Source organism: Bos indicus, chromosome 29, assembly GCF_029378745.1.
Source record: "Bos indicus isolate NIAB-ARS_2022 breed Sahiwal x Tharparkar chromosome 29, NIAB-ARS_B.indTharparkar_mat_pri_1.0, whole genome shotgun sequence".
NCBI lineage: Eukaryota > Metazoa > Chordata > Mammalia > Artiodactyla > Bovidae > Bos > Bos indicus.
The window spans coordinates 17,511,036-17,523,384 of record NC_091788.1 but is presented as its reverse complement, the minus strand read 5'-3'; the positions used below and the strand labels follow the sequence as shown (position 1 = coordinate 17,523,384).

Below are 12,349 nucleotides of genomic sequence, written 5' to 3'. Positions count from 1 at the left end.
TAAAGAAATCAGGGGTCCAGGCTCTCTCTACTATTCTGCAGCTCCGTCCTTAGCAGATGTCTCTATCTAGCTTTTACCTAGAAATTAAGTACCTGCTGGGGGTCACAAAGGCTACATTTGGCCAGGGAATGTCTGAGGACGCCTGTGACTCATGTTACTCCAAGCCCAGGGCAGGGAGGACCTCACGCAAGTCTGCTTGTCACCCATCATGACTGGCTAAGTGTCAGTCATCCTGCTTGAGTTTTAAAGGTTTTCTGGTGCACCTGTGTCCGGGTAAATGTGAAACCCTGAAGGAGAGAAGGGATGCAAGAGATGAGGCGAGGAACCTTTATTCTGAGCCAGGTCCTGCACTAGCTGTCTTCTAGATGTGGTTATCCACTGTTCACAGCAGCCCTGCGCAGTGGGTATTGTTAGCAGCATCTGCTAGACTAGGAAACTTGTTCCAAGAGGATGTTACAGGCTCGAGGTTACACAGCTGATAATGAGAGGATTCAAACCCAGGTCCGTTTGACTCCAAGATGCATGCTGTGCTCTCTGGATTGCATTTCCTGGATAATTTAACTTAGGAGACTGGGTACTAGTAAAAAGGCTATTGAGAGATTCCCTAGAATTCCTTCCTCTTAAAAAGCTCCAAGGATACAGCCCTACTCATCTGAAAGGCAGGGTCTGAGAGAGGGCAAATGGATGAATGGACTATAAAATTTGTGAAACTCCCTCCAAGCTCAGGGATCCAAGTTTCAGCATCAGGTTTCTTGACTTTGGTTAAGATTTGAGGTGGGAGCCCCTGGAGAGGAGAAGGGTACATAGGGTTCTGGTTTACCTGTGTGTGTGATGGAGGAAGGCCTTTTCTGCCATAAATGCCAACCAGAGCCGCCTTTCCCAGAGACACATTGAATTTCAGATGCACAGGATGGTCTATGAACACCTGAGATCTCCAGAAAGTGCCAGGAGGAATCTTCTGGGAAGCCCGTCTCCCCACGTCGATTTCTCCAGAGTCTATAAAACTGTCCTCTGGAAAGAAACTACTGGGCTTTCCTACCAAGACACAGGGAAGGGAAGACAAAAACATCACCGTTAGCCACAAGTGGAACCAGGGATCAGAGTATCTGAAGGAGCAGGGCTCTCCTCTGCCTCCCACCTCTTCTCTGCAACATTCCAGGGCCAGCCCACTCCCTGCCCTAGACTCCCCCATTGAGGAGTTAGAATGTCCAGAACATTTTTTTTTCCCAACGATGCTCAAATTGTTCTGCTAAAAATATGCATTCTTCCAAAGCAGAATGGGTCCTCTCCAAGGGCCATCTGTTTACTGCATAATTCTAGAGCTTGTTAAGATATATTTTGATCCTAAAAATAATCACTTGCAGTCATATGAGAATAACTCTGCACGTCTGAGCACCCGCGTGTGTGTAAAAGCATGCATGCTAAAAAAGAAAAGATAGAGGGAATGAGGTGCTGTTAATTTTTCAACTTAGAATGGTTTCCCTAGCAGTGGGAAGCATGACCTGAGCGGAGTCAGGTATTTTTCAAGTTCACTAGGATCTGAGAGACCAATTCTGGGGCTCAGACATGTGGATGAGGGGTTGTGTTGGGAGCAGGGGTAGGGATGGGGGTGGATGAGGAAGAGGGTACATCTGAACAGAGAAAACACTTCTGAAAAACGCTTCTTTGTCTGGGATGTAGGGCAATGAGTATCATTGTGCTGAAGGTGGGTAAAGCTGGGGAGATTTTTCAAGTTTAGGCACAAAACTTTTCACATACTTAGATTTCAACTCAGGCCGCCAACCCTGCAGGCCACAGGAGTGGGGGCTGGTTGAGAATAAGATCTCTCGCCCAATTCTGTCACCAATCAAGAGAGTGACAGCTTTCTGGGGGCACCTCAAGTGCCAGGAAGGAAGGCTGCTTATCAAACTTCCTCTACATAGTAATTAAACACACTCACAAGTGAAAAATATAAACCCTAACTTCCTGCCAGACATCAGCCCTCCGAGGAGTTGGCAGGGGGCAGGAGGAGAGAACGGGGCATTAGAAGACCACCCTTAGGACATGAACAAGCCAAAATCAAGTCAACAGGCTCCATCTTATTTGTCATCAGAAAGCACCCCCTGGGCATCCTAGTTTCAAGGTTTGTTGTGTTGCTAGAGATGCTGGAAGAGGCACTTTCAAGACCAAGAATCCATCTGTAAAGAAAACACATTTGTGGGAACTTTTTATAAAAAGCATTTGGGGAATAAGAAATTAAAGTGTCTTTTTTTCCTCCCCCAGCTTTGTAAGATTCCTTACAAAGCACATTTGATGCTGAAATGGAGCTTGGCAGGGCATTGTTGTAGTCATAAAATATTTTACTGTTTGAAATAATAAAATTCAATTTATATGTTAAACTTCTCCATATGTTATCATTCCCTTATAAACTCCTAGGCAGAAACATCAGGTTTTTAGCTTCAAACCGTTAAATGTTATTTTAATTAAAAATATGCCAACAGAAAAGTTAAAACGCACGCTCTCAGTAAAAGTACCAGTAGTATTCTGTCATTAGCATGGGAAAGAGCTTGCATTTAATTCCTTAATGGAAGGAATGTGCCCCAGACTTTTACCTTGAAAATGCAGACACATGCAAACCACCACACTGTGGTTCAAAGTTCAAAGACAGAAGCCAAATTCACAAAGCATTAAGATGGAAGAGAATCATTTTCACATTCTTCCTTATCTGACTTTGGGGTTCCTAATTCCACAATCCTTTTATAGTCCAGGTAGAAAAACAGTTTACCCTTCAGCCTATAATTCTGTTAGGGAAGCAGAACTAAGAGGGAGTTATGGCACAAAAGCAGGATGAGTTCTGAGCTTTTTACTCCTAGAAACTGCATAAAAATAAGCCGGAGACTCCTAATTCCAAGACCTCATCTCCTTTGTGAGTGGGTGGGAGTCAGAGCTGATGGGATTTGAGAATTGTCTGCATTCAAATAATTCCTATGTCTGAGAATAAAGAATGAAAACTTCTCCCACTTTTTGGCATGCTGTTGGAGAGCCCTGTAGTGTTCATTTCCCCTCCAGTGAGCATGTTTTTCAGAGACAGCTATTGAATTAGCCAAGCTTTTAGTTTCACAGGGCAGAGGTCAAGTCCAGAGACTCTCCAGAGGTCTGCAGGCCCAAGAGGCATACATAAATTGGCTCTTACCCCCAGAGGAGTGGCAAAAAGGGAATAGTCTTTTCTAGCACTCAACTATTTCACGAGAGCTGGCCAAAATGGGAACAAAAAAATTTACAAAATTTATATTTGGTGTGTATATCATGTTATAAAAACAGTAAATTCTGGTCTAGGGCACAGCACCCCACCAGGACCCTGACTTTCTTGGCTGAAAGAATTAGGAATTAGGAGTCTTGAGCTTATTTTCATACAGTTTCTATGATGGAGCTTAGGATCTGGAGCTTAGGTTCAAAAGCGAGGCCTTGAAGTCACCCTGTCCAGATCCTTAGGGAAGGGGCCATGGCCCTAGTCTTTTAAGGAAAAATTTGAGAGGGGAAGGAAAGACCATGCCCATCTTGGAAATTTAACCTTTATCATTCTTTCCCATCAGTCCCCAGTGGTCCCCACATTGACTAGGGATGAGATGAAAGTTTCTAGGAGGAGGGACCTGGAGCCTGCCGAGTACCTGTGGCTGGAGGGAAAGAGGCATGACACTGGCTGGGCTAAGTCAGAGTGAAACCACCTTCATCCTTTTCTGTCTTTCAGAAACCCTTACTGTCTTTCTCCAGATCTTATAACCTAAGAGTCTTCAGTCTTAATTCTGAGCACCAGTATGTGAGCACCAGGATAGAAAATATTCTACGACATGGCAATACCCACCAGTGGTGGAGTAGGGAGAGGGGGCAGAGGGTAGAGGCAGGTGGAGGTGAAAAGTCCTGTGTATATAACTCTTTTTATCCGTACCTATGTTCTGGAACACAATAATAATAACAAATATCAGTAGTAGCAATAGCAGTAAAGATAGAGGTAGCAGTACTAATGGTATTATCTATCATTCATTAAATTCCAACTATGTACTGGGCATTTTTACATATATTGGTACACTTAATCCTCACATTATTAAAATGTATATACTGAGGCTCAGAATGCGAAAGAAACCATTCAGAGATGAAGCCATTTGGGGTGCCTCTTTATTTATTAGAATATGGCTTCTCAGAACATCAAATTGATAAATTATTAATTAAAACTCTTCAAAGGTCTTTTCAATGGTAGCAGAGTATACTAACCCTCTTTAAGAGTAAAGATCTGATTTAATTCACAGTCTTAGAAGGCTAGATACCAAGGCTAGACCAGGAAGATCCAAGGCTCACTGGAGCACTTCCTGCCATCCTGGGATACAAAAAATTGACAGTTTTTATGAACTAGGATCCACACATAGACCCCAAAGTTAAAGGGAAACAGTATCTCAAAATATTCCTAAGGACACTATACAATGAGTGAGTGCCCCAGAGGCTTAACAAAGTACAAAGAGCTTAACTCAGAATTAGGGACCCCCAACAGCACAAGCTTCACAAGGCAGATTCTACTGGTAACCGTCGTTTTCTTTACAAAGACATACAGATTCAGGCTTCCCAGAGCAATGTTCTGGAAATAAACAATCATGTCTAAAAGAATTTTCTCAACAAATTGCTGAAATGATTGGCTAGCTCAGTCAAAAATAAGGGAGAGTTGGAAGAACTAAGATCCCATGCACTTCCCAAATTCACAGTCTTTATTTTCTTGAACTGAGATTTATCCATATGGAGTCTAAATTCCTAATCAACCAACATTCTCCCCCTCCCTCTACCTTTTTTGGTTCTTTTCAATGCAATAACTCGCACAAAGAATTCTTTAGTTTCCTTAGCAACTGTTTGAAATTTATTTGGTTATCAAAATAAGCTGAAAGCCCAGCTGAGCCTGTATGCAGCAATTTGCATGGTTCAAACTGATGGGCAATTTTGATTTCATTGCAGAAAGAAGAAAATGCTAACCTAGCCCCCCAATTAAACCATCAGAAATGCTTGTTTACTCAATGCTTTTCCCCCTTTCTCCATTAATGCATAACATAAGTGCTTGTGGTTTTACTTCGGAAAGCTGCTGTATTTGGTTTCCATCCCATGACGGCTCTGAAATGGTTATAGCCACTTTGAAAGTACAGAATACATTGCAGTTTGATGTTATTCTCAGAGACATGATGAGCCTTTAAAATACTGGGTTCATCATATACTTCATTTGTATAATTAAAAAATACACACCCTTTAAAAATATTTAAGAATGCCCCAAATTCTGTAGAATCTTTGAGGAAAGAATATTAATTAGTCTGGAATTCTGAGATTTCTAATGACAGACATGGAATGGCTTGGGATTTAAATGAATAAGAAGAAAAGGAACTCACATTTATTGAATACTTCCTCATAACCAGTCTTTGGAAAGATAGGTATGAGCCATCCTTGTTCCACAGATGAGGAAACTAAGGCCAAAGGAAATGGAGTGGCAGAGCCAATAAATGGCCAGACCAGGACGCAAAGCCTGGACTGTCTGGCTCCACGGCCCATCTGTCCTCTTCCTACCACACTGCTTCCCCTATCACTGTGCAATGGGGCTCTACTCTTCATTCTGGAATCAGCTGTCTTCTCTGATACCCTCAGAAAGGACAGGAAATGTGTGCTCACATCAGGGTTAGAAGCTTTCCCCCTTGAGATATGTCTAAGGAACTAGATTTTTAACATCATAGTTAAAAACATAAACTGAGTAGACACTGCTTTGACCAAGGCAAAAGAAATTAAGAACCCTGTGACAGTCTCACATAAACTCTGGGAAGCTTTGTCCTCTGTTTCTCCAGACGGATGTATTTTTTTATCACAGTAATTGCTTTTGATGCTGACCGCTTTACAGCATCACACTGCATTTTGGGGGTTTGTAAACAGGATTTCCAATTGCATTAGTAATGACAGATAATCCCTTTAAGCAAAAATATTCCAATGAGAGTAAACCAATAAACTGGTGCAATTTTATCTCTTATCTGCACCTCCTGCTCCTTAGGAAAAACAAAGCAAAATCCAAGCAATCCGCAAACTAATTTCATTAGAGTGGGAGATTTTAGATAGACCCAGGTCCTGTTTAAAGAAAGTTTGATAGAGATCATACAGAAAACTCACATTTTTCTAAATGAGATCTTTGAGGGTTACACATATCTTAAATCTGCATTGGTTGATACTAATCTAAAGACAGTTGTCATTTACGTATTCACCTATGGCATCTGACACTGTAAGCTGACATGGGAATCACAAGGTGACAGGCAGGACCATGGACAGAACCAACCTGAAAAAACTTCTAAAGAAGAATCTGGTTAATCATGTGATGATGCTATTACTAATTTCACATGTAGAGCTTGTGAATTAGAACAGACTTTAGAGATAATATAGATCAATCACCTCCTTTTAATGAGGAGGAATATGAAGCCGAGAAAGTCTTTCAAGGGATTTGCTTAAGGGCATCATGAGTGGCAGCAGCTGAACTTGAACTCAGGGTTCTAGACTCCTAACCCAGAGTTCTTCCCATGCCCCTATCCATGCTCCCTCCATATCCTACTAAGGTGCAAAGCAAGTGTAAGTTATTCAATGTCTTAAGTCTGAAAATCTTTATAAAGGAGAAGACTGGCTTTGCCCATCAAAATAGCAGGCAGAGGTTCTGATTTGGCTCTGTGGAAATGCCCTCAGTTTCCTTAAAGATGGTCATTGGTCAAGAGTTGATTTTGGACTTCAAGACCATTCAGAGGTCATGAATAACTGCTGTGACTAGCCATATGCTACTCTGTTAACCACACTGATCACTAGAAGACAAACTCTTAAAAGGACAGGGAAGCTCAGGAGCCACGACCCAAAGTTAGCTGAGATAAGAGGAAAGGCAGTGAAGGCTGGTGGCAGCTGTAACCACTTTGCTGACTAGGGTAACACCAGAAAAAAAAAAGTGGTCACATGAGAAGGGATGGTCACATTCCCTAGAATGACAACCAGCCTGGCTCATGAGCTCAGACCTCCTCGCTGGTGCCAGTTCTTGTGGATCTGCCACTCCTGGCTGACAGTGACAGAATTTACCAATAAGTTGGTGGCATGTTAGAAAGACCCCTAAGAAATTCAAAAAATGGGTCTATGGATGTCCCATTCAAGAATGCCAAACCCCAAATGTCACCACCACTTCCATCATTAATACAGAAACATCTGTATCTCATTGTACAATGGGGTTCCTTATTCACATCTCCTTCAGGGTCTTATAACCATGAGGTGAGTCAGGTAGGGCAACTTATGGAGACAGCAAGAGCCCTGTGGACCACAGACCTGGGCCACGTCCCAAATTCCACTGGCAGTGTGACTCTGGCCAAGTCACTTAATCTATGTGGTCCTTAGTTTTTGCATCTAAAATGGCTGTAAACAATTATACTTACTTCACAGGATCTCTGTGAGGATTAAACATGAAATGTTCTTCACAAAAAGCTTTGAACAAACATACTGAACAAACACTAACAATTACTGAGCCTGGAGATGAGGAAACGAGCTCAGGAAAATTAAGTGACTTGCTCAAGGCCACGTGGTAGGAAAATGCTAGAACAGTGGGAGTGGTGTTTCCCTTGAACCACAAGGTCCACGGATATTTCATGTACACCACACCCTCTACCCACCTTGCCACACACCCCACTCCAAGAGACGCCCATTCATGCCACGAGGCTGCCCCGGAAGGCGTATCATGATCCCACACCATCAAAGACGGCCGCCCAGCAGTGTGAAAGCCCACGATGCTTCCCCTGAGGTATGGGATGGGATGCCGCTGAGCACCATGAGCCCTGCCCAAGCCCCGCGATGAGCTCACAGTGACGAGGAACTGCGATGAAGACATGGGTGGCCCGGCAGCGGCGTGGAGTGCGGGGGGATGGAGGAAGCACCAGGGCATGGAGCTGTGAGTCAGGCACATGGCGCGCAGGATGGCGGTCTCCTCGCTCAAAGGCAGACACAGAGGACTCACGACACGAACAACACAGCGACCCTACCTTCTGCGGCTCCTTTGCCTTTCCTGTCAGGGATCTCTAACCCAGTGCCCCCTGAGGGATACAGGGAGACGTCCGTTGGCACAGGCCAACTGCTGGCTGTGTCCTCCGTGATCTCATACATCTGCCCCTCCATCGGCTGCAGGTGCCAGTTTAGGCCAAACAGGTGCATGGCTGTGGTGAGCAATGAGAAAAGTCATCTTTTTCTGCTGGAGGCGGAAACGGGACTCCCAAGCCATAGGGGAGGGCAGGTGGGGGTGGGGAACACGGGAATTCAGTTCAGTTCAACACAGAGCCCCTGGAGAGAGCTCTGGGTGCCACGGAGGGGACTTGGCCACAGGGATGACCCGGGCACGGACCCTGCCCTCAAGAGCTCACAGTGTAGGGGTGCAGGGAGAGGAGCAGGACGGGGGGACTTTCAGGAGGTCTAGGCCTTTTGCTTTAAAAGACTAAAAATAACAATCTACAGGGGAAAACAGCAACTTGTTTCATCAAGGCTTAATTTCCTTAATATAAAAATAATGCTTACAAATAATAAGCAAAGTCCAACCACCCAGTAGGAGAATAGGCATAGGAGATGGGCAGACAGTTTATAGAATAAGAAATGCACCCGGCTCTCGGCTGTATGAAAGGACTCTCTACACATTACTCAGGGTAGAAGAAATGGAAGTTAAACTTTAAAATACGGTTCTTCATATATGGTTTGGCAAAGATTTTTAGAAGGCTGAAAATATACAGTATTGGAAGAGAACAGGAAACAAGCACTCTCATACTCAGCTGGTTTGGTGTGAGCATAAGCTGGTACAGACCTTACAGAGAGGGCAGTTCGAGAAAAGCTATAAAATAAAATACCCATACCCTTTACCCTGGAACTCAGAGATTCCAATTCTCCTCCAGATATGCTCACATTTACACAAAATTAGGTTTGTGAGTGCATACAAGGTTATTCACTACAGCATTGCTTGTAATAGCAAAACATTGGAAAGTGAAAGTCGCTCAGTCATGTCTGACTCCTTGCGACCCCCATGGACGATATAGTCCATAGAATTCTCCAGGCCAGATCACTGGAGTGGGTAGCTGTTCCCTTCTCCAGGGGATCTTCCCGACCCAGGAACCAAACCCAGGTCTCCTGCATTACAGGCAGATTCTTTACCAGCTGAGCCACCAGGGAAGCCACAAACACTGGAAACCAGTCCACAAACAAGGAGCCAGATAAGTTACATTCATCCAATACACTGTGTGTGTGCTTAGTCACTGAGCTGTGTCCGATTCTTCTCGACCCTATGGACTTAGCCCACCAGGCTCCTCTGTCCATGGGACTTTCCAGGCAAGAATACTGGAGTGGTTGTCATTTCCTCCTCCAGGGGATCTTCCCCCACTCCCACCCGCCCCAGGGATTAAACCTGCAACTCCCGTGTCTGCTGCACTGCAGGAGGATTCTTTACCTGCTGAGCCACTGGGGAAGCCCATACAATATACTGTGCAACCATAAAAAAGAATGAGAGAACTTTTTTATACATTTTTTGGGAAGGAAAATGGTAACGTGCAGAACAATAATACACCGCCAGTATTCCTGCCTGGAGAATCTCATGGACAGAGGAGCCTGGCAGGCTATAGGCCATAGAGATGCACAGAGCTGGACACAACTGAAGCGATTTAACACATGCTCAGGACAAAAATACAAATGGAGGGACTTCCCTGGTGGTACAGTGGATGTGAATCTACCTACCGATGCAGGAGACGCAGGTTTGATCCTGGTCTGGGAAGATTCCACATGCTTGGAGCAACTAAGCCTGTACACCACAGATACTGCAGCCCGAAGGCCTTTGCTATTCTACCTTTGGGTTAAGGAAAGGATTCTGTATATAGAGTCTGAGAGGATATGAAAGACACTGGTAACAGTGGCAGCCCTCTAAAGGAAGAGATGCTAAGGGCCTGGGAAAGGGGACTGATTCACATTTTACATTTCATCACATATCTGTTGTACATTTTGATTGTCTGCATTTTTGTGATTTGGGGGAATTCTGTGATTTTGATTCACGTGCATGCATTTCTGTTTTAAAAATATCTTTGCAATGTAGTAACTGCTAAATAGTCTTCTGCAGCAATCTAGAAGAGATCAGTAGACACTAAAGAATGGATACTGCGCCTTGAGATATACAGTGCTCTAGGCAGCATGTTTCCAAAAAGGTTTGTGAGCTCGTACAAAGTGAAGGCGCTCAGTCGTGTCCGACTCTTTGCGACCCCATAGACTGTAGCCTACAGGCATCTCCATCCATGCGATTTTCCAGGCCAGAATACTGGAGTGGGTTGCCATTTTCTTCTCCAGAAATGTGTGCCTAAATCCCATTCAGGATCTAAAACTTGAGCCTTATCAACGGTCCATACTTACCCCTTCTGGGAGGCCTTCTCTGATCCCCTACATACAGAGTTAAGTACTACTCCAGTCCCTGACTCCACAGCACCTTGTGCTCAGTGTCCCTCCTTTGCTCAGTTGATGAACATTTTCTAAAAGCCAGGACCCGTGGCTGACGCTGAGAGCCAGAACCAAATCAGATACTCCCTGCTTCCAAGAGTTCAGAGGTAGGGGAGATGGACAAGCAACAAAGTACATTCAGAAGGACTGGAAGGCCCAGAGGCGGCGGTGGCTGACCCAGTAAGAGGGCCAGAGGAAGACAGCAAAGGACCAATCGACAAGAGATATGAAGGCCCACTGTAATTGTTTTCACAGAGGACCAAGGGCTTGCTAGGCAGTGTCCTGGGTAATTTGCATACATTACCTCTAATCCTTACCCAACTCAACCAGACCCAATTTACAGATGTGCATACTTAATTAACTCAGAAGGTTAATTAAAATTACGATAATTATGAAACTATGATTCCTTGAGTGTTTTCCATGTGCCAGGCATTGTGCTAAAAGCAGCAAATACAGTATTTCCTTTCATTCTCACAACAGTCCTAGAAGGTGATAATCCCATTTTTGCCGATGAAAAGACACTAAGACACAAAGACTTCAATTTACATGGCTAACAAGTGGCCTCGAATCCTAGCCTAGAATCCCAAACTCTTTGAATCCTGAAATCACAAACCATTTCCCTCTCTGGCTGGAAAAGTCAGGCTCTCCCGACTCTGCCATTCTGCCTCTCACTAGCTTTATCCAACAAGGTGGGTGGGCATTATAAAGACATCCTCCTTTACACAGGAAGCTGACTCTAAGCCTCTTACATGTCTTTTTAAGGCAGCAACAGAGGATCCTGTGAAGTAGACAGAAAGTTGTGTTATTTAGCCCCAGTTTGTGGAATGGTCACTGATGGTGGTCTTGAGTGGTTGTGTGACTGTCTTCAAGATGCAAAAACCTGTAGAGAAGAGCGGAGCGCAGCACAACCTTCTGACTCCTTGTCCAAACAAAACCCACTGAGGACGCACACAAGTTCGGCTTAACCAGGACCGTGTACACTGGTACCAGAGATGCGATCTGACCCTCTGCTTTCTCTTTGGTTACTATGACACAGGGGAAAGTGTCCTGGACTGACGGCAAGAAAACTGGCTTTGAATCCTAACTGCCACTTCCTAGCTAAAGTATTCTTATCTGAGAAGTGAGGATAAAAATATTTCAAAGAATTATTACATCATATGTGGTCATATAGGGCTTCCCTGGTGGCTCAGATGGTAAAGCGTCTGCCTGCAATGCGGGAGACCCGGGTTCAGTCCCTGGGTTGAGAAGATCCCCTGGAGAAGGAAATGGCAATCCACTCCAGTACTCTTGCCTGGAAAATCCCATGGATGAAGGAGCCTGGTAGGCTACAGTCCATGTGGTCGCAAAGAGTCCGAAAAGATTTCACTTTCCCTTTCTTCTTTCTATGTGGTAATATGGGCTCTCGGGTGGCTCAGATGGTAAAGAATCTGCCTGCAATGCAGGAGATCTGGGTTTGGTCCATGGGTCGGGAAGATCTAGAAAAGGAAATGGCAACCCACTCCAGTATCTTTGCCTGGAAAATCCCAAGGATGGAGGAGCCTCGCGGGCTACAGTCCAGGGGGTTGAAAAGAATCAGACACGACTGAATGACTAACAATTTCACTTTGGGTGATAATATATGGCAAAGCATATTATAAACTGTACCCATGTGTGATTGCTGTATTTTATAACCATTATATTCATACTGTTGATGATACTGATAAAACAGTAGCTCACATTTATAGAGCACTTTTTAGGTACCAAGCACTCAATGAAGTGCTTCAGACTGCTCCTTACTGTCCCTGTGTAGTTTCCAATAATAATAAAATTCACCGGCCTGTTAGAAGTGACT

General features: G+C 44.3%; 1 protein-coding gene across 2 annotated transcripts in view; it reads right to left on the bottom strand.

Moving 5' to 3' along the window:
• Window positions 1-12,349, bottom strand: part of TENM4 (teneurin transmembrane protein 4) — a 3,327,204-nt gene that overhangs the window by 211,592 nt on the left and 3,103,263 nt on the right. For both annotated transcript variants that reach the window (XM_070782510.1, XM_070782511.1), the window contains 2 exons: window positions 8,046-8,216; window positions 821-1,035 (listed from right to left, as the gene is read on the bottom strand). In XM_070782510.1, coding sequence (XP_070638611.1) covers window positions 821-1,035; window positions 8,046-8,216 — 386 coding nt within the window. The remainder of the gene's footprint in view (window positions 1-820; window positions 1,036-8,045; window positions 8,217-12,349) is intronic.